This window comes from Mustelus asterias, chromosome 13 (genome assembly GCF_964213995.1).
Source record: "Mustelus asterias chromosome 13, sMusAst1.hap1.1, whole genome shotgun sequence".
Taxonomy (NCBI): Eukaryota; Metazoa; Chordata; class Chondrichthyes; order Carcharhiniformes; family Triakidae; genus Mustelus; species Mustelus asterias.
In genome coordinates this window covers 90,391,934-90,415,342 of record NC_135813.1, presented here as the reverse complement: position 1 = coordinate 90,415,342, position 23,409 = coordinate 90,391,934, and the positions used below count along the sequence as shown (strand labels likewise).

The 23,409-nt window shown below is 47.3% G+C and overlaps 1 protein-coding gene across 1 annotated transcript in view; it reads left to right on the top strand.

The window, feature by feature from the left end:
* The first annotated feature begins 680 nt into the window (after positions 1–680).
* Positions 681–23,409, top strand: part of wscd2 (WSC domain containing 2) — a 253,328-nt gene continuing 230,599 nt past the window's right edge. The window contains exon 1 of the mRNA XM_078227247.1: positions 681–1,212. Within this exon, the coding sequence (XP_078083373.1) occupies positions 798–1,212 (415 nt within the window). The 5' untranslated portion in view covers positions 681–797. The remainder of the gene's footprint in view (positions 1,213–23,409) is intronic.

Sequence of the window (23,409 nt, the reverse complement as noted above, 5' to 3'; positions counted from 1 at the left end):
AGTCCCATTCGAAGGAAGTGGGTGTGTGGTGGGGAGCTTGTGGGGGAGAGGGGGGTGTGGTTGGGGTGGGTGGGGGGGGGGGGGGGCGGGGGGGGGAGCGGGGCGGTGGTGGAAGTTGAGTTGGGGGCAGAGGGGCAAAAGAGAAATCCCCCCAAAGGAGGATGCTGACGAGGAAGCTGCGATCCGGAGTTGAAAAGGAATTGGGAACTGCGTCAGCTGATCTGCGTCCAAACGATCTCCACAAACACTGCATTTACCTGATATCCGTCCCCTCGTCACTCGGTTCCCCGGGGCCTTCCTGAAGAATTTAAATAAGGGAGGAGGATATCAAAATACTCTGCTGCGAATGTAAGATTACACGCAGGCTGCTCACAAAATCGCATCTCAGAAGGACAGCAGTTTGGACAGAAGAGTGTGGACGGAGTGGTATGGGGGGGAAGATAGAGTGGGTGTCCCTCTCCTCTTACTGGTAAGGAAGGTAAATAACTCTTCGAATGCAGCGACAATGACGCTTTCCTTCTGAGCGACCACCTTGGGAATTCATGGCTCTTTTGATTACTTTTTGTATTGCAAGGAGACACACAAAAGCCGATGAAGCACAAGTTGGGAGGAAGTAGTCGATTAGTGTATAATTGTGTGGTCGCTCCAGCCGGAGTGTGGATTACAAAAACTTCCTCCCTTTGTATTATTATTTTTTTGGGGGAAAAGCTTTTGATTGAGATAATGTTCTTTTTTTTGTATCTGCCGTCCTGAATTACAAAAGCACTTAAAAAAAACAAGAAGGTTATGAGTTGGGAATGGCCAGATTAGCGATAAAGATCCAGCGGTATTTCCGACGGAAGCCAGTCCGATTCTTCACCTTCATCATCGTTTACCTCATGGCGGGCAGCCTGATGTTTCTGCACTCGGGGTTTGTGCGCGACACCACCTTGGCTGGCAGGGACTCGTACCCCGGCGACGGGACGGCCGGCGGACCCCTGGGCGGCTCGGCGGCTGCCGGGGGGCTCCAGAAGTTCGCCTTCCTGCCTTTCGCCAGGGGCTATCGGGAGGTGCTGGAGAAGGAGCCTCTGGCCTTGCCGCGGAGGTACGGACCCCCCTGGCTGAAACCAGTGTCGCAAGACTCTGCGGACAAACTGAGATCTGGGGAGCACGTTGGGCTTTGGAGTAGAGCGCTGAAGGGGAAAATGTCGAGGGACCAGGAGGAAAACAAAGGTAGGTTGTCGACAATTGCTGTTGTTTCACATGTTTTTTATTGCTTGTCCGCCAATGTGAGCACTGAAAATCTAATCCTCTGACCTTACATCTGAAGAGATCTTGCATTAGTTTAGTTTATTTATTAGTGTCACAAGTAAGGCTTACATTAACACTGCAATGAAGTTACTGCGAAATTCCCCTAAGTGGCCACATTCCGGTTGCTTGTTCGGGTCAATGCACCCTAACCAGCGCATCTTTCAGACTGTGGGAGGAAACCAGAGCACCCGGAGGAAACCCATGCAGACACGGGGAGAACATACAAACTCTGCACAGACAGCTGGGAATCGAACCCGGGTTACGCAAGCAGGGAAGGTTGATGAAGTTTATTCATCTCCACAGTAACAGTTAGTTTACAAATAAAAAAAAGTGAGAATACACAGTCTCAAGCGATAATATTCAAATGAATCGATTGTTGAAATGGGACTAACCGTCCATGTTCTCTGGGGACGCTTTGAAATATTACCAATGCAAATCACTTACTAAAGCTGGATTGACCTTACAATCAATCCTAGGTGAATGAGCCTTCTTATTAGTATTCTGTTCTGCTTCAGTTTGACTTAGGTCTTTCACCCTCCTCTTTTTGAACCATTCCTTGCGATGACAGTGCGACAGAAGCAGATCCAGATGTGCAGCGAATGGGAGCCTTGCAGCAGTGGACTGTTTTCCCAGGTGCCCTCAGTGGGCAGGAGAATGTGAATTCAAAACAGGCGTCAGTTACTTAGCGTAGCGTCACGGGGGCACAGTGGTTAGAACTGCTGCCTCGCAGCGCCAGGGACCCAGGTTCGATTCCTGCTTGGGTCATTGTCTGTGTGGAGTCTGTACGTTCTCCCCATGTCTGCGTGGGTTTCCTCCGGGTGCTCCGGTTTCCTCCCTCAGTCCAAAGATGTGCAGGTTAGGTGGATTGGCCATGCTAAATTGACCCTCAGTGTCAGGGGGATTAGCGGGATAAATAAGTGGGCTTACGGGGATAGGGCCTTGATAAAATTGTTGGCTTCTTCTGTACTGTAGGGGTTCTATAATTTTATGTGCAGCACTTGTATTTTGGGACGGGGAAGTACCGTTTCAGATCAAAACTGGTGTCTGTGCCACGTGTGCGTTGATCTGGGGTTGACCTCATTATAGTGTGCGTAAATTCAGTGTTTTTCCACAACAGGAAGGGGTTCCTCTCCCTCAATGTACTTCCACAGTCAGTGCATCGTACAACACCCAATATCCTGACAGCAATCATCAGGTCTTTATTCAGTGGCTGTCCACTGTACAATCAGCATTCCAACTACCAGGAGAAACCAAAGAAAAACCCCAGAAAATGCTGCATAAACTCAGCAGGTCCGGCAGCGTCTGTGGAGAGAGAAACATAGGTTTCGAGTTCGCCTGGCTGTAGTTTTGCAGAAAGGTTATGGGGACTCGAAACATTAACTCTTGTTTCCTCTCTACAGATGCTGCCAGACTGGCTGAGATTTTCCAGCCTGTTCTGTTTGTATCTCAAATTCCCAGTATCCGCAGTGTTTGTCTTTTATTTGTCAAGAACCCAAAGGTTGTGAGCTGCACAGGCAGTGAGGGGTTATGTCAGCGGCGGGCAAACTGCAGCCTGGGGGCCACATGCGGCCCTTCTGGGTTCTGAGTGCGGTTCCCGTGAGACGTTTTGTTGGCTGTTGCCCACGCGCAGGTTTGCCACATTCCATTATTTCTGTCTGCGTCGCGTTTTTCCATCGGGTGTGACTGAAGCGACTCGCATGTAAGACAAGGACGAGTGAAGTGAGGTGCGTGCTGATTTCTCACAACATTGAGTATGAGAGCCGTGCACTCCCTCTGTGTCCAAAGTGTCAATAGTGCTTTTATTTTTACCATGTGACGTCGATGATAGTTCTATTAATACTCAATGATGAAGCATTTTCTATAACTCGCTATGAAATATTCGGTGTGTATTAAATGTATTGAATCTTATTCATGGGGTCACGGTTAGTGAACAAGCCCGATTTCAATCTTGTGGCCCACTGAGATGAGGGAGGGCCACTCATGCGGCCCAATCACTAGCCTCGGATGCCCATCACCAGACGATATCCAGGCACATCACTCCAATGTGCAGCTCACTTACAAGTGGCAGGCATTTGCACAGTGAGAGTGTCACTGCCGGACATAACCCGGCAGATCACTGGGGTGCTAACGCAGTGCTTTTGCTGCCTGCACCATTCTAGAGAAGCCCTGCACAACTCGCCTCATGATTTGTCAAGGCAGCCAGCAACACCTCACCATCAGGAGAACACAGTCCTTGCTGCCAGAAATATGGATAGCAGCGGAGGACGGGGAGAGTGGGAGGGGGATGAGGAGACTGGGAGGACGATGAGGAGACTGGGAGGAGGATGAGGAGACTGGGAGGAGGATGGGGAGACTGGGAGGAGGATGGGGAGACTGGGAGGAGGATGGGGAGACTGGGAGGAGGATGGGGAGACTGGGAGGAGGATGGGGAGACTGGGAGGAGGATGGGGAGACTGGGAGGAGGATGAGGAGAGAGGGAGGAGGATGAGGAGACAGGGAGGAGGCTGAGGAGACTGGGAGGAGGATGAGGAGACTGGGAGGAGGCTGAGGAGACTGAGAGGAGGATGGGGAGACAGGGAGGAGGACAAGGAGACTGGGATGAGGATGGGGAGACTGGGAGCAGGATGAGGAGACTGGGAGCAGGATGAGGAGACAGGGAGGAGGCTGAGGAGACTGGGAGCAGGATGAGGAGACAGGGAAGAGGGTGAGGAGACTGGGAGGAGGATGAGGAGACTTTATGTCGCCAAAGGGCCTCCTCTGCACCGTCTGATTCGATGACCTCTGTCAGGCACAGAGAAAGGAGAAAGGGAGTAAACATGGTGAGGGGCAGCGAGTGGGAAAGGAGAGATCATGCTTAGGCCTTGTGCAGCCTGTAAACCAGACAGACTCCTTGGGCAGAATTTACCGTCTTTCTTTCAAAGTGCTGGCTCAGATGGGAAAAGCGGTGTGGAGCACACTGGCTGCACAGTCAGCTTCCCTCACCAACCTTTCCAACTCTTCGATAAAAAGAGCCCGCCTCGCTTTCCAGAGATCAGGGCCGCCAGTTTTAAAGAGTGGTTCAATCGCAAGCAGAAAACCCCCTGCAGACATGGAGAACGTATCCCCTCCCCCCCCCCCACCCCCTGCCCATGGACCTCCCCAACTGGCACTATCTCTGGCATAGCACCGGAATAGTTCCATGGGGCAGTGTCAGGTGGGCATGTTCCTCTCTCCCCGCTGACTGTACTTACCTGTACCCCCCCCTCCCAATGTGGCTTCTTCGCCGGTTGTAAACAGAACTCCAGAAGTGACGTAAACGTTGCTAATGTAGGAAAATCCTGAATAAGGAGGGGAAGGGTGGAGCAGGGGACAATACAGCTGGGGAAGCCCACTAATGGCATGCTAATGTATTTAAATGAGGTCCCCGACCTTCCTGGGCGTGAACCTTGTTGCATCACTGGCAGAGGGGTGGCGAGGGGGGTGGGGGGGCAGAATCAATGGCGTCGCAAGATTTCGCTGGCAAGATTCTCGTTTTTGACCTCTCGTGTGAGATTTTGCGATCCCCAGCCTTTTCTTTGAAAAAGTTAAAGTTTATTTATTAGTGTCACAAGTAAGGCTTACATTAACACTGCAATGAAGTTACTGTGAAATTCCCTGAGTCGCCACACTCCGGCGCCTGTTTGGATACACTGAGGGAGAATTTAGCATGACCAATGCACCCTAACCAGCACGTCTTTCGGACTGTGGGAGGCAACCGGAGCACCCAGAGGAAACCCACACAGACACGGGGAGAACATGCAGACTCCGACAGACAGTGACCCAAGCCAGGAATCGAACTCGGCTCCTTGGCGCTGTGAGGCAGCAGTGCTAACCACTGTGCCACCGTGTCGCCCACAAAGACATCAATGCATTAGAAGCAGTTCAGAGAAGATTCATTTGACTCATTCCTGGGATAATGGCTTTATCTTATGGTTGAGCAGGTTGGGCCGAGACTCATTGTAGTTTCGAAGAATGAGGGGATTTCACCATTAAGACCCTTCAGGCCAGAAATGGTGCCTGAGGAAGGATAGTCGTTGGAAAGAGGTTTCACATCCCACCATAGAATATCCAGCCCACAGGCAGGCCATTTGACCCGTCTAGTCCATGTTGATGCTTGTGCTCCATGTGAGGAGTTGCCCCCCCATCCCCTCTCACCCACACTTCACCTACCCCCATCAGAGTATAACTCCATTCCCCTTCCCATATTGATCATGCCTCTTCAATACATCTTCAATGTTGACCTTAACCACTCCATGTGGCAGTGAGCTCCACGTTGGATCAACTCTCTTTCTCAGCGGTTACCTGAATGCCAAGGCTAGACTGATTGGGCGGGATTTTCCAGCCACCCTCGCCCCATGACCGGATAATCCCACCCAATGTCAACGGACCTTTGCATGGTCCTGTCCCGCCCGTTACGATTCCTGTAGACAGCGGGATTGGAAAATTCCACCCATGGTGTCACTCAGCCTCAAAGTTATCTGTTATTACTGTTTGAATATTTATTATTCGGTTTTTGGTAAGGTTAGATAGTCCTGACCCCTTTTGTGTTAACAGTGTATTACAAATTGTTGATCTTTTCTGATGCTATATTGAAATATTCATGATTATAATAACACAACTGTAGCTTGTCATGTCACGTGAGCCCCTGGAGTCAGATTATTTCCTTGTAATGACTCTATTAGCCTTGCTATATTTTGCTCAGTGTTTTTAGACAGTGCAGTATGAATTTATACTGCATAAAAGATGAGTCTGTTATTAATAACCTAACAGAAACAGCGCAGATCACTGGAACACAAGCCTTTGGGTTAGAAACATAGCAACATAGAAAATAGAAGCAGGAGTAGGCCACTCGGCCCTTCGAGCCTGCTCCACCATTCATTTTGATCATGGCTGATCATCAAGTTCAATATCCTGATTCCCCCCTTCCCCCCACCCCCCCATATTCCTTAATCCCTTTCGCCCCAAGAGCTATATCTAATTTCTTCTTGGCCTCAACTACTTTCTGTGGTAGTGAATTCCACACGTTCACCACCCTCTGGGTGAAGAAACTTCTCACCTTAATCCGGTTTCCTCCCACAGTCTGAAAGTCGTGCTGGTGAGGTGCATTGGCCATGCTAAATTCTCCCTCAGAGTACCAGAACGGGCACCGGGGTGTGACAACCAGGGGATTTTCACAGTAACTTCATTGAAGTGTTAATGTAAGCCTACTTGTGACATTAATAAAATAACCTTTAAACTTTATATCTAATTTCTTCTTGAAATCATACAATGTTTTGGCCTCAATTATTTTCTGTGGTAGTGAGTTCCATATATTCACCACTCACTGGGTAAAGAAATTTCTCCTCACCTCAATCCTAAAATCCTTATCCTCAAACTATGACCCCTAATTCTGGACTCCCCCATTATCGGGATCACTCCTTCTGAATCTATCCTGTTAACCCTGTTAGAATTTAATGTTTCTAGGAGATCTCGTCTCACTCTTCTAAACTCCAGTGAATGTGATCCTAACCAACTTAATTTCTTCTCATATGACAGACCTGCCAACCCTGGTAACCCTTCGCTGTACACCCTCTATAGCAAGGACATTCTTCCTCTGATAAGGACACCAAAACTGCACACATACTCCAAGTGTGGCCTCTTGATAGGTCATTTCCCACTGACCCTTCTGCTCACTAAATCCCTCAGTCCTTTCTCTCCACAGAAATGCATCTAATTGCCTTTTGAGAATGTCTGCTGAAGTGTCGTTCCATAACTTACATGTTTAACTGGACTTTTACTTGCAATCGAGTTTCAAGTTTGGGAAATGTAGATGTGATTCAATTAAATTTCCAGCTTGAACTATTGAATTGCATCAACGATTCCGACAACTCTTTTTGGTTTGTTTATTGAAATGATGGAGTTCAAAATTCTCAGGTTTTTAAAATTCATTCATGGGACATGGCTGACTGGCTAGCACTTATTGCCCATTCCTAGTTGCCCGGTTAAGAGTCAACCACATTGCTGTGGCTCTGGAGTCACATGTAGGCCAGACCAGGTAAGGGTGGCAGATTTCCTTCCCGAAAGGATATTGGTGAACCAGATGGGTTTTTCTGACAATCGACAATGGTTTCATGGTCATCAGTAGATTCTTAATTCCAGATCTTTTTAAGTTAAATTCAAACTCCACCACGTGCTGTGGTGGGATTCGAAACAGGGTCCCCAGAACATTAGCTGAGTTTCAGGATTAATAGTCTAGCACTAATACCACTAGGCCATCGCCTTCCCTACACCTCTAGTCGCTGGCTGTTCTTCTTGCCGTCGATATGATTATTCCCCTGACGGCCCCTTGACTTGGAATTCAACCACAATCCTTTCATTATCTGTTTAATCCCTTCCCAGAGATTGTCTGCCTGTTTCTAAGGTAACAGGAAACGTTAATTCAAATCTTACTCGCAGATCATTCTCCTATTCTCCCAATTGCATTGTATGCAGTTTTGGTGTCCTTATCTGAGGAAAGATGTCCTTGCTGTAGAGGGGCAGCACGGTGGCACAGTGGTTAGCATTGCTGCCTCACAGCGCCAGGGACTCAGGTTCAATTTCCAGCTTGGGTCACTGTCTGTGTGGGGTTTGCACGTTCTCCCCGTGTCTGCGTGGGTTTCCTCCGGGTGCTCCAGTTTCCTCCCACAGTCCATAAGACGTGCAGGTTAGGGTGCATTGGCCATGCTAAATTCTCCCTCAGTGTACCCAAACAGACGCTGGAGTGTGGCAACTAGGGGAATTACACACTAAGTTCATTGCAGTGTTAATGTAAGCCTACTTGTGACTAATAAATAAATAAACAATTGTAACATTGGAGGCAGTCTAAAGGAGATTCACCAGGCTAATTCATGGGATGAGAGGGTTGTCCTATCAAGAGAGACTAAATATTCTGTATTGGATGTTTGTATTCCTTGGAGTTTAAATTTATTTATTTATTAGTGTCACTAGTAGGCTTTCATTAACACTGCAATGAAGTTGCAGTGAAAATCCCCTAGTCGCCACACTCCGGCACCTGTTCGGGTACACTGAGGGAGAATTTAGCATGGCCAACATATTTCGGACTGTGGGAGGAAACCGGAGTACCCGGAGGAAACCCATGCAGTTACAGGGAGAACGTGCAGACTCCGCACAGACAGTGACCCAAGCCGGGATTTGAACCTGAGTCCCTGGTGCTGGGAGGCAGCAGTGCTAAACCACTGTGCAATTCCTTGAAGTTTAAAAGAGTGAGGGGTGACCTTATTCAAACATATAAGACCCTGAGGGGGCTTGACAGGGTAGATGGTGAGATGTTTTCAGTGGGAGAGTCTTGAACAAGGGGACATGGCTACAAGATAAAGAGCCGGCCATTTAAAACTGAGGTGCGTAGAAATTTCTTCTCGTAGAGAGTGATGAATCTCTGGAATTCTTTGCCCCAAAGGGTGGTGGAGGCTGGATCATTGGAAGTATTTAAAGTGGAGGTGGGTAAATATTTGATAGATCGAGGTATGGAGGGGTATGAGGAAATGGCGCAGAAAAGGAGCTTCGGCCGGCATAGATCAGCCATGATTGTTTTGAGTGATTTGGTTGCAGGGAAAGATTATTGTTGTTGCACCAGTTCACCAGATTCTCTGTCTCTTTCCTGTACCTTGTCTCACATTGTAAGTTCGGGGGATGTTACAAAGACAGGGAGGGATTTGCGGATGTAAATAAGTGGCGGGATTTTCCAGACACTCCCGCTGGCGGTATCTTCCGATCCTGCCGACGGTGACCCCCACACGCTGTGGGTTCCCCGATGGCAGAGCGTGCGATCAATAGGAAACCCATTTGATAGCGACGGGACTGGAAGATGCCAGCAATTGGTGGGCCATCTCCGGCGCCACAATACATTGCTGCGGCGGGGGGAAGGTATGGAAAACCCTGTCTAAGGTGTTTAAAATTAATCAATTCACCAATCGTCAATTTGTCAAAATCCCTGCTTATTTCCCGTTGGTTGGACCTATCTCCCAGTCTAAAGCGAAGGGTGAGGATGTTCATTTCAATAATGTTCAACTTTCACCAAGAAAATACGGTCACTTCATGTGGGAAATAACAACCAATGTGGAAGCTTTAAGCCTCAAAAACAACCTTTCTGTACAAATCCTGTAAGAAACACGAAGGGTTCGATTCCGGAGAGGCACAGCAGAGGCTAAACAAACCAGTCTGATTAGGGATTAATTAATTGGTGAAAAGGTGAAAGCAGACAGTTCAAGCACCACCTCTACATTTACCACCTGTAGCTTACACAACCATGTGCTGATTTGTTACCCTGGCGAGGATATGTTGAATCCATTATGTTCCACACCTGCAGTGCATGTGATTAAACAGAGTGTTGCTGAGCCCCTAGCGCCATGAATCAAAATGGCAGGAGACGATGCTTTCAAAGTTTGGAATATAAAATGTTTCCATCCGCCTTTCCTTTCGTCTCCTCCTCTGTTGAATGCCGGGTGTCCTTGCTGCCGGATGGCTCCACAGGTAGCACTTGTCCTCCAGAATCTTTCCCAGGTGGCTATTAGTCATGTGTCAGCCTTCGCTATGGGTGGCACAGTATCCCACCATAGGTGTATCACAGTTGAGCTCAATCCTATCTTCACTAGACACACACACACTTCCAGCAATGTCCTTGGACAGTAATAAGGAGTGAGGGCACCTGTGTTAATGTTAAGTTAGCTAGATTGTTAAGTTTAAGCATAAAAAGGTGGAGGGTTGTATTTGATTTGGTATCTTGAGCACATATAGAGGGAGACTCCCCACTGGGGGCTGTGATACCCACCTTCCCTCTTATTTATCTATTTATTTTGGATTATTTGTTTTATTAAAAGATAACCAAGAGGAACCGAATTCTCGTGAACCTGTTCCTGTGCCCAGCCATGAACGGGTCCAGGCAGCGGGCACTCAAAAGGGCCATCCGACCCGACTGTTTGCCCCTCTACATTCGCAGCCAGGTTTATTTATTTATCTGTTTATTTATTTAGTCTCACAAGTAGGCTTACATCAACACTGCAATGAAGTTACTATGAAAATCCCCTAGTCGCCACACTCCGGCACCTGTTCGGGTACACTGAGGGAGAATTTAGCATGGCCAATGCACCTAACCAGCATGTCTTTCGGACTCTGGGAGGAAACCGGAGCACCCGGACGGAACCCATGCAGGCACGGGGAGAATGTGCCCAAGCCAGGAATTGAACCCAGGTCCCTGGCACTGTAAGGCAGCAGTGCGAGCCACTGTGCCACCCTGTCCCTGGAAAGGGAGCACGCGATGTCCATCGGGACACTTCAGGCCTTCCGTAACCAGTGGGCCCCGCAGGGGCCGCAGTGCTTCATCAATCCTGGAAGCAACGTTTTGGTTTAGTTAATTAAGTTTTCTTTTGATGTTCTATTTTAGCTACAGTGCCCCACCAGGGACTGTGATCCCTTCTTGTTTATTGATTTTGGATCATTTGTTTTATGAAAAGAGCATAAGGGGAGATAGCATTCTCAATGGTCTGATCCAGGGCATGGCCAAAGTGACCATTAATAGGTCCAGGAAGTGGGCAGTTGAGGGGGTCATCCAGCCCAACTATTGGCCCCTCTTCTGTGGCTCTGTTCGTGTTTGGGTGTCCTTGGAAAGGGAGCGCATGGTGTCTACTGGTATGTTTGAGCCTTGCACAACTAGTGGCCACTGTAGAGACAGGAGTGCTTTTTCAGCCCCATGGTGGCACAGTGGTGAGGCCTGCTGCCTCACAGCGCCAGGGACTCTGGTTCAATTCCTGGCTTGGGTCACTGTCTGTGTGGAGTTTGCATGTTCTCCCCGTGTCTGCATGGATTTCCTCTGGGTGCTCTGGTTTCCTCCCACAGTCTGACAGACGTGCTGGTTGGGTGCATTGGCCATGCTAAATTCTCCCTGTGTTCCTCAACAGGCGCTGGAGTGTGGCGACTAGGGGATTTTCACAGTAACTTCAATGCAGTGTTAATGTAAGCCTACTTGTGACACTAATAAATAAATAATGAATAAAGAGAAACATTGGACGAGATTCTCCGGCCTCTCAACTGCGTGTTTCCCACCGGCGGGAGGTGGCGTGTTGTTTGCTAGTGGAAGAATTCTCTGGTCAGTGCTGTCAGTGGAAATTCACGTTGGCGGGAAACCCGTGGGCGGTGGTGCGCTGCCGGCGGTCTCGGAGAATCCCACTGGCGTGAACGGCCAGAGAATTCCGGCCAACATTTCAATTTAATTGTATAAGTTTCCTTTAAAGTTTTGTCTTTGTTACAGTGCCTTTTAATGGACTGTCCATTTGTTTAATTAGGTATTTTGTTTGATAATCTTATTTGTTGCTGTACATACAAGAGTATAAAGAGAGACTTTTGGAGTCCATCTTAATCCCGATGATGGCATTTTAATGTAAAAAACTTCCTTTGTTTTCACTTTTCTTTACAATAACCTGGAAGGGCTTGTTCAATTGATTAGGAAGGTCCTGTCGAGGGAGTCTTGCAGTACGTTTTCTATTTGGTACATACACTGTGCATCAGTGGTGGAGGGAGTGAATGTTGAAGGTGGCAGAATGGGGTGCCGATCAAGCGGGTTGCTTTGCCTTGGATGTGGTCGAGCTTCTTGAGTGTTGTCAGAGATGCACTTGCCCAGGCAAGCCACACGCCATCCTGACTTGGAAATATATCACCGTTCCTTCACTGTCGCTGGGTCGAAATCCTGGAATTCCCTCCCAGACAGCACTTTGAGTGTTCCTACAACAAGCTAACTGCAGCAGCTCATGAAAGCAGCGCGCCACCACCTTCTCAAGGACAATTAGGGGAGGCAGTGGGGTGGTGGCATTATAACTGGACTAGTAATCAAGCGACCCGTTGGGTAATGCTCTCAGGACCGGGGTTCGAATCCCACCACAGCAGATGGTGACATTTGAATTCAATAAAATCTGGAATTAAACATCGAATGAAGACCATAAAACCCAGTGTCGATTGTCACATCTGGTTCACTAATGTCCATTGGGGAAGGAAATCTGCCCCAGCCGGGCCTACATGTGACTCCAGACAAACGGCAATGTAGTTGACTCTTGCCCTCAGGGATCGGCAATAAATGCTGGCCCAGCCAGTGACACCCACATCTCATGAACAAATGTATTTAAAAAATTGGATACGGGCAATAAACATTAGTCTAGCCAGCCATGTCCGCATCCCATGAACGAATAAATAAAAGAATAAGTTGATTTACTAAAAGGGTATAAAGATGCATTGCGGGTACACTGGGTTAGTAGGTAAGAGTCAGACATATGTAATTCTGCATTCTGTGTATGAACAAAGAACAGGATTTGCGTCTAGTTTCACAGTTCACCCTCCGGCTTGGGATCCATTTGTCAGCCTGGACAATATTCCCTCACTGCATTGCAAGGATGAATTGCGTTGTCGTGTACGAGGCCAGAGGTGTTCCCTTCAAAGCCATCTCCACAGCAACCATCTCCATGGCACCTCAAATCACTACAGAAAACAAGGAGGCAAGTGGCCCAATGATTCTGATAATGGACTGGCGATGTAGGTACTGGACGGGTAATGTGAAGGTTGCTCGTTCAAATCCCACCAGGGTTAATTAGAAAATTGAAAGTGTTTAATTTGTGATCTGGTGCTGGGGAGTAACTATGAAAATGGCTGCATTGTTGCAAAAACTCAACTGGTTTACTAATTACTTTTTCCAAAAATTATGCTTTATTTATAAAATTTGTAAAAAAAAATACATTATGTAATGTCAAATAAATACTGTCTTCTAAAGTACAATACAGATCAATTTCTTTCAATATAATACATAAGGTGCCTCGTTAGGCTTACAATTACATGTCATATTTGCAATATACATTTAAGTTTCATTTCAAACATTCTCTGGTACTGACGAAGAATCATCCAGACTCGAAACGTTAGTTCTGTTTCTCTGTCCACAGACGCTGTCAGACCTGCTGAGATTTTCCAGCATTTTTCTGTAACTGATTTTCTGGTGCATAGAGTTTGGGGAGTATTACATGGGTTCCAACAATAACCTGGAATCAAAAGTCTAATGATGACCATGAAATCATTGTTGATTGTCGTAAAAACCCACCTGGTTCACTAATGTCCTGTAATAAAGTAAAGTTTATTTATTAGTCACAAGTAAGGCTTACATTAACACTGCAATGAAGTTACTGTGAAATTCCCCTCGTCGCCACACTCTGGCGCTTGTTCGGGTCAATGCACCCTAACCAGCACGTCTTTCAGAATGTGGGAGAAAACCGGAGCACCCAGAGGAAACCCACACAGACACAGGGACAACGTGTAAACTCCACACAGACAGTGACCCAAGCTGGGAATCGAACCCGGGTCCTTGGCGTTGTGAGGCAGTAGTGCTAATCACTGTGCCACCGTGCCGCCCCAGGGAAGGAAATCTGCCGTCCTTAGCTGCTCTGGTCTATTTGTGACTCCAGATCCACAGCAATGTGGTTGACTCTTAAACTGCCCTCAGGGATGGGTAATAAATGCTGGTCTAGCCAGCGATGCCCACATCCCGTGAATGAATAAAAAAGAGCGACAGATTTTAATGCTGAAGAATTATAGTGGGTGGACGTATTGTTGCCTGATATCGAGGCACGCAGATCAGAGTGGTCCCAGGATGGACACGCCAGTTATGGCTGAGTAGGCAGCTCTCTTATTCCCTGAGACAGAAGATTGTGGGTTCAAGTCCCATTCCAGAGACTTGGGCACCTAAGCAAGGCTGACCCTTCAATGCGATCCTGAGGGAGTGCCGTACTGTGGGAGGAGCTGTCTAGCAGATGTGAAGTCTGTCTTCTTCGACGAGTAAAAATCTCGTGACGCTATTTTATAAGACATAGGAGCAGAATTAGGCCACTCTGCCCATCGAATCTGCTCCGCCATTCAATCATGGCTGATATTTTTCTCATGTCCATTCTCCTGCCTTTTCCCCGTAACCCCTGATCCCCTTATTAATCAAGAACCTATCTATCTCTGTCTTAAAGACACTCAATGACCTGGCCTCCACAGCCTTCTGCGGCAAAGAGTTCCACAGATTCACCACTCTCTGGCTGAAGAAATTTCCCCTCATCTCTGTTTTAAACGATCATCCCTTTAGTCTGAGGCTGTGCCCTCTGGTTCTAGTTTTTCCTACTCGTGGAAACATCCTGAAGAACTGCAGGTTCGGGGGAGTTGGGGACAGGGGCTGGGGAGGGAGGGGGGGGTGTGAGGGTTCTCTCAGTGTCCTGGCCAAGAAATGATTACAATTTAACAGTACTTCATTGGCTATTGAGATGTGTTGTGAGCATGGAAAGCATTATATAAATGCAAATCTTTCTTCAAATTATCTAATCTCAGCTGGGGTAGTGACAGTTTAGGGGAAGGCGATCGCTGGACTGTTAATCCATAATCTCAGCTAATGTTCTGGGGACCCAGGTTCGAATCTCTCCATGGCAGATGGTGGAATTTGAATTCAATAAAAAATATCTGGAATCAAGAATCTACTGATGACCATGAAACCATTGTTGATTATCGGAAAGACCCATCTGGATCACTAATGTCCTTTAGGGAAGAAAATCTGCTGTCCTTACCCGGTCTGGCCTACATGTGACTCCAGATCCACAGCAATGTGGTTGACTCTCAACTGCCCTCTGAAATGGCCTCACAAACCACTCAGTTGTATCAATCACTCAAGGGCAACTAGGGATGGGCAATAAATACTGGCCAGCCGGCAACGCCCATGTCCCACGGATGAATTTTTAAAAAGTAATTGATTCATTGGAAATAGCCTCTGAGGAATTTGTCGAGTGAATGAGTCAGGCTCCATGTTCCGATTATTATCCAATGACCTTTTGCTGAAAATGTGCTCACATTTTGGCTGTTTCTTGGTATCAAGCTCCCTCCACAATAGAGAATGTTGCTCATTACCTGCCCTGTCCTTTCTGACTCACATCGGTTCCCTGTTCCCCAAATGCCTTGCACTTCAAATCATCATCCTTGTGCTTCAACACCCCCCCCCCCCCACCCCCCACCCACCCCCGCTCCGCTCGCCATCTCAGTAACCTCCTCCGCTCATGTGGCACAGTGGTTAGCTGCCTCACAGTGCCGCGGACCCAGGTTCGATGCCCGGTTTGGGTCACTGTCTGTGTGGAGTCTGCACATTCTCCCCATGTCTGCGTGGGTTTCTTCCGGGTGCTCTGGCTTCCTCCCACAGTCCGAAAGATGTGCTGGTTAGGTCTGCATTGGCCATGCTAAATTTTCTCTCAGTGTACCCGAACAGGTGTCGGAGTGTGGCGACTAGGGGATTTTCACTTCATTGCAGTGTCAATGTAAGCCTACTTGTAACACTAATAAATAAACTTTTTTAAAAAGTGTTCATTTAAAGTACGTGGATATACAATTACTGTAACATTTGCATCTCCAGCACTAACTATTTCTGAATTAGCTATGACTTTCAATAATCACCTGATTTCAAGCTGCTGTGTTCTCATCTTGACTTCCAAACACAGTCTAGATCATAGCATTATATCGCTTTATATTTCAGTGGGAGTTTTTTTTTCAGTCCCATCAGGAACATGCCCTATCACTCACCTGATGAAGGAGCAGCACTCTGGAAGTTTGCGATTCCAAATAAACCTGTTGGACTTTAATCTGGTGTTGTGAGACTTCTTACTTGTGCCCATCCCAGTCCATTGCTGGCATCTCCACCTCAAGGCTTATCTAAATCTGCACCTTAAATGTTGCTGTAATAAATGAAAGCAGAAAATGCAGGATAAACTCAACAGATCTGCGGGAGAGAGAAACAGAGTTGACGGGCGAGATTTCCGTATCTCATACGTATTTCAGCATCCGCAGTATTTTGCTTCTCACTTAAGTTAGGCGAATGGGCCGACAGCATTAAACACAGGGGCGTTTACCACGGGTACAGGGTGGGCGCAAGGATGAAGATGCTGTTCCGTGGAGAGCCTGGAGAAGCTGGTGTTGTTCTCCTTTGAGCAGAGAAGGCAAAGGGGACATTTGATAAAGGTAGCCAGAATCCTGAATCGTTTTGATTGAGTAAATGAAGGGTTAGTAAGCAGAGTACATAGACTGAGGGTAATAGGGAAGAGCCAGAGGCAACATGGGGGAGTTTTTTTAGAAAACAGAGTGAGCTGTGATGATCTGATACACATCGCTTGGAAGTGTAAGCGGACGCGACTTTACAAGGAGAATTGGATAAATTTCTATGATTCCAGATGAAGAATGGAGTGGGAAAGAGGGGAGACATGCTCACTTAAAAGGCACGGTGGTTAGCACTGCTGCGTCACTGCGCCTGTGTTCAATTCCAGCCTTTAGTCACTGTCTGTGTGGAGTTTGCACGTTCTCCTCATGTCTGCGTGGGTTTACTCCGGGTGCTCCGGTTTCCTCCCACATTCCAAAGATGTGCGGGTTAGGTTGATTGGCCATGCTACATTGTCCCTTAATGTCAGGGGATTAGAATGGTACATACATTGCATTATGAGGATAGGGCCTGGGTGGGATTGTTGTTGGTGCAGACTCGATGGGCCCAATGGCCTCCTTCTGCACTGTAGGGATTCTATGATTCTACGAAATATTTGAAGGGAAAGTAGTCACAGGTGAAGAAGCAAGGGAGTGGGACGAATCGGATAGCTCGACCAAAGGGCCAGTACAGGCATAATGGGCCAAATGGTGTCCTTCTGTGCTGTAAAAGTGCCAAAGTGCAGAAGCAGAAACCATTGTCGGTGAGCAAAGGGGAGGAGCAATGGGTGGTATGGATATTCTCGTGAGATTTGTGGGAATCCTTTCACACTGCACATTTCAGTAGTTTCTGCTTACATTAACAGTGGGTGGGGTGCAATGAGAGAGGGATCAAGTTAAAGACGTTCGTGATGTTTGACTTTCACCCATTACACCTGCATGGTTCCAAAGCTGCCTGACCATGGAAATGTGACAGAGATTTTCCCATTCATCCTTCCAAGTATTCCCAGGACCCCAGTTGTCATTCCATATCAGAAATGGCTGGATAATTTGAGTAAATTAACTCCTGCTTCTAGTTTGTATGTTTCTATGCCTTGACTGCTTTCAGTGGTAGAGAACTCTACAGTCTTACCACTGTCTGGGTGAAGACATTTCTGCTCATCCCGATCCCAAAGGGCTTACCCCTTATCCTTAGACTATGTTCTCAATATGCCCACCATAGTCCCAGATGACCATAGAATGCTCTCCTTTGAGGGGGGAGATCTGATTGGCGGTGATTTAAACCACACCTCAGGCAAAGGGCAAGGTTGAGAAGCTGGGGTCTTCATGAATAACCTCAGCCGGTACAGGTATTGAACCCACGCTGTTGGCCCGGCTCTGCAGCTGTCCAGCCAACTGAGCTAACCCTGATAAGGAAGGAAGGAATAGAAGGATATATTGATATGGTTGGGTAAAAGTGAATGGGAGGAAGTTGGAATGGAGCATAAACACTACTTCATTGGGTGTAAAGAACAAAGAACAAAGCAAAGAACAAAGAACATTACGGCACAGGACCAGGCCCTTCGGCCTCCAAGCCTGCACCGACCATGCTGCCCATCTGAACTAAAGCCCCCTACCCTGCCGGGGACCATATCCCTCTATTCCCATCCTATTTATGTATTTGACAAGACGCTCCTTAAAAGTTACTATTGTATCTGCTTCCCCTACTTCCCCCGGCAGCGAGTTCCAGGCACCCACCACTCTCTGTGTAAAAAACATGCCTCGTACATCTCCTTTAAACTTTGCCCCTCGCACTTTAAACCTATACCCCCTAGTAATTGACTCTTCCACCTTGGGAAAAAGCTTCTGGCTATCCACTCTGTTCATGCCCCTCATAATCTTGTAGATTACCATCAGGTCGCCCCTCAACCTCCATCGTTCCAGTGAGAACAACCCAAGTTTCTCCAACCTCCCCTCATAACTAATACCCTCCATAACAGGCAACATCCTGATAAATCTTTCCTGTACCCTCTCCAAAGCCTCCATATCCTTCTGATAATGTGGCAATCAGAATTGAACACTATATTCCAAGTGTGGCTTAACTAAAATTCTATAAAGCTGCAACATGACTTGCCAGTTTTTAAACTCAATACCCCAGCTGATGAAGGCAAGCATGCCGTATGCCTTCTTGACTACCTTCTCCACCTGCGTTGCCACTTTCAGTGACCCGTGTACCAGTACACCCAGATCCCTCTGCGTTTCAGAAGTGTGTTGGAAGATACGGGAACAGATTTTCAAGCCGCACACCAACTATCGCTGTTCCCCCACTGTCGCCGGTGAGGTCAAATATTGGAACTCCCCTCACATCACTGTGAGAGTGAGTGCCTTTCCCTCAGGGGCTAGAGCGACTCAAGAAGGCAGCTCAGCGCCACCTTTCAAAGGGCCGTTAGAGATGGATAGTAAACGCTGTTCTTGCCAATAGTCACCCAAACCTCAGAAATTAAGAATTTAAAAAAACTCGGGCAGTTGTTGAGCGAGATCCTGGACCGATTGTTCATTTGGAATTCTGAGCAACAGTAGATCCTTGATGTTTGTTCCGAATTGTAACAAGGTGATTTTTGCACTTGAAACAAATGGAAGATAATATCTCGATTGAGTTCTTAAACTGGCAAATCCCTTGGTTGATTTGCATGGCAATAAAACAAGATTCATGATTATTTGTTGGAATTAGTGGGTTTGATGCTAATTTTTAATGCATGAAGATTATGAATAGCAGCAAAGTAATTATTCTCGCCTAACATTTGGGTCATATCACATTTTGTCCATCAGAGTATATTGAGCCGTTGTGAGTTTAGCTTAAATCCCTGAATCTTCGGTTTGCGTTATTGGAACTGGAAGCCATGAACTTGTACCGTGAATCATGGACAGGATCATAGAATCATAGAATCCCTACTGTGCAGAAAGAGGCCTTTCAGCCCACAATCCCACCCAGGCCCTACCCTCACAACCCCATGTATTTATCCTAGTTAGACCCCCTGACACTAAGGAGCACCCAGAGGAAACCCACGCAGACATGGGGAGAATGTGCAAACTGCACACAGTCAGTGACCCAAGCTGGGAATCGAACCCGGGTCCCTGGCGCTGTGAAGCAGCAGTGCTAACCCCGTGCTGCCCTAAATACCACAGCCGCTGGCAGCTCTTCCATTTTCTCATTCAGCAGCTGGATTTATTTGGCAGCAACTGACATTAACTCGTCCTTTCTACCACATTGTTTGGACACTTCACACCATCTTCCAACATGCTCTACTCTGATTCACTGCTTCTGGGGTTTTGAGGGGGGGGGGGTTTGGTGGGATAGGTGTTGCAATTTTAATATAACCCACACTTTGGTACCTCCACTGGATCTGGTGGAACATCTGCTTTACTTTTTTGAAAATTTGTACACAGAACGTGGGGTCGCTGGCTAGGCCCGCACTTATTGCCCATCCCAAATTGCCCTTCAGAAGGTGGTGGTAAGCTGCCTTCTTGAACCATTGCAGTCCATCTTGTGTAGATACATCCACAGTGCTGTTAAGAAGGTACTTCCAGGGTTGATCCAGCCACAGTGAAGGAACGGCGATATATTTCCAAGTCAGGATAGTGAGTGGCTTGGAGGGGAACTTGCAGGTGGTGATGTTCCCATGTATCTGCTGCCCTTGTCCTTCTAGATGGTAACGATCATGAGTTTGGAAGGTGCTGTCTAAGGAACCTTGGCGAGTTGCTACATCTTGTGGATGGTCCACACTGCTGTCACTGTGCATCACTCATGGAGGGAGTGGGTGTTTGTGGATGGGGTGCCAATCAAGTGGGTTGCTTTGTCTGAGATGGTGTCGAGCTTCTTAAGTGTTGGAGCTGCACCCATCCAGGCAAATGGGGAGTATTCCATCACACTCCTGACTTGTGCCTTGTAGATGGTGGACAGGCTTTGGGGAGTCAGAGTGTGAGTTACCCATAACAGAATTCCCAGCTTCTGACATGCTCTTGTAGCCACAGTATTTATATGGCTGGTCCAGTTCAATTTCTGGTGAAAGGTGACCCTAGGATGTTGATAATGGGGGATTAAGTGATGGTAATGCCATTGAATGTCCAGGGAGATGGTTAGATTCTTTCTTGTTGGAAATGGTCATTGCCTGGCACTTGTGCCGTGCAAATATTAATTTGAGGGGAACCTGCAGGTGGTGGTAAGCCCATGTGTCTTTGTCCTTGTTTCTCTAGGTGGTCGTGAGTTTGACAGGTGCTGTTGAAGAGCCTTTGTAAGTTGCTCCGTCATATCTTTTAGACAGTACACTGCCATCACAGTGCGCTGGTAGTGCAGGAAGTGAATGGTAAAGGTGGTGAATGGGGTGTCTATTGCAATGTGGAATTCAAGCACACCAAAGCTTTTAAACGGGAATCCTTAATTCCTCCAGCATCAAAACTTTATTCACATTCAGGGAAAGGTTTGACTCGCTGAAACAAACTCGTTACGAGTCGGGCAACACTCCAGGCAGGTTCGAAAATTGTCGAGAACTTAATTCTTCATACGGAACCAGCTGGGTAGCTGAGATGGTTCAGAGCTGTGTGAGGAGGGATGCCTTATGTCGAGCAGAAGTATCTTGGAGGTGGTGAACTGAGGCCAATTTCTGTCAACTGTGTGAGCCAGTTTACCTTGCCGTCCAGACTATGAGGAGTATATTCCTTACTTCGAGGCTTCTCACACTCAGGGAATTTGATTCCATCAACACAGTACCCCTGGGTCTCTAGCAGTTGTTCCACCGGTTCCCCAGACATCGACATGGGCTTTGGGCTGCTCTATTTGTGGCTCTTTCCTCGACATGCTGCAGTTTGCTATTCAAGGGCTCCTGCTTCTTTTTTAGCCAGCTCCTCATAGCCTCCAGATCCACCCTCCCCTCTCCCCCTCTCCCATTTACCACAGAATGCCACACATATTACCCGCTTAGATGTACCATAGAAAGCACTCTTTCTGGTTGTATCACAGCTTGGTATGGCTCCTGCTCAAAGGGTTGTGAATGTAGCCCAATCCATCATGCAAACCAGCCTCCCATCTATTGACTCTGTCTACATTTGCTGCTACCTCGGCAAAGCAGCCAGCATAATTGGTGATGTTGGTCAAGGGTTGAATGCGGGCCCGGAATCTGGGAGAGACTGCGGGTGTCATTCCAAAAAAACACAAGGGTGGCACAGTGGTTAGCACTGCTGCCTCACAGTGCCACGGACCCAGGTTCGGACATTCTCTCTTCCACCTTCTTCCGTCAGGAAAAAGATATAAAACCCTGAGGTCACGTATCAACCGACTCAAGAACAGCATGGCCCATCCACCTAAACCTAACATCTTTGGACCATGGGAGAAAACTGGAGCACCCGGAGGAAACCCATGCAGACACAGGGAGAACATGCAAAGTCCACACAGACAGTGACCCAAGCCAGGAATCGAACTCCCGTCCCTGGCGCTGTGAGGCAGCAGTGCTAACCACCGTGCCGCCCTTGTGTTTTTTTTAGAATGACATCCGTGGTCTCTCCAGATTCCGGGCCAGCATTCAACCCTCGACCACCGAGGCACATAGAGTCATAGAGTCATAGAGGTTCACAGCGTGGAAACAGACCCTTCGGCCCGACTTGTCCATGCCATCCTTTTTTTTAACCCCTAAGCTAGTCCCAATTGCCCGCATTTGGCCCATATCCCTCTATATCCATCTTACCCATGTAACTGTCTAAATGCTTTTTAAAAGACAAAATTGTACCCGCCTCTACTACTACCTCTGGCAGCTTGTTCCAGACACTCACCACTCTCTGTGTGAAAAAATTGCCCCTCTGGACCCTTTTGTATTTCTTCCCCTCACTTTAAACCTATGCCCTCTAGTTTTAGACTCCCCTACCTTTGGGAAAAGATAATGACTATCGAGCTGATCTATGCCCCTCATTATTTTATGGACCTCTATGAGATCACCCCTCAGCCTTCTACGCTCCACAGAAAAAAGTCCCAGTCTATCGAGCCTCTCCTTATAACTCAAACTTTCAAGTCCCAGTAGCATCCTAGTAAATCTCTTCTGCACTCTTTCTAGTTTAATAATATCCTTTCTATAATAGGGTGACCAGAACTGTACAAAGTATTCCAAATGTGGCCTTATCAATGTCTTGTACAACTTCAACAAGATGGCCCAACTCCTGTATTCAATGTTCTGACCAATGAAATCAAGCATGCTGAATGCCTTCTTCACCACTCTGTCCACCTGTGACTCCACTTTCAAGGAGCTATGAACCTGTACCCCTAGATCTCTTTGTTCTGTAACTCTCCCCAGCACCCTACCATTAACTGAGTAAGTCCTGCCCTGGTTCAATCTACCAGAATGTATCACCTCACATTTAAATAAATTAAACTCCATCTGCCATTTGTCAGCCCACTGGCCCAATTGATCAAAATCCCGTTGCAATCGGAGATAATCTTCTTCACTGTCCACTATGCCACCAATCTTGCTGTCATCTGCGAACTTACTAACCATGCCTCCTATATTCTCATCCAAATCATTAATATAAATGACAAATAACAGTGGACCCAACACAGATTCCTGAGGCACAGCGCTGGTCACAGGCCTCCAGTTTGAAAAAACAATCCTCCAGAACCAAGAAGTCAATTTTTTATCCATTTAGCTACCTCACCCTGGATCCCGTGAGACTTAACCTTATGCAACAACCTACCATGCGGTACCTTGTCAAAGGTCTTGCTAAAGTCCATGTAGACAACGTCAACTGCACTGCCCTCATCTACCTGCTTGGTTACTCCTTCAAAAAACTCATGGACATGGACTGGTCTTTCATTTCTTTGCTGTTTGAGGGGAACTTCCTAAATGCAAATAACCTGGATAACAACTGACTATATTCCAAAATTAATTAAGTTCTTCGGGACATCCCGCGGACCTGAGAGGTGTCACATAAATGCGAGGCCTTCTTCTTCAATATCCTCGGATCTCAGAGGTAATTAAGGAAAAACATCCCACGTTTATCTATTACCATATCCCATCGATAACACTCCATCGCTCAGTGCCACAACAGCCCAGAAATCATTTCATCATCTCAATCTACATCCAGTTAAGA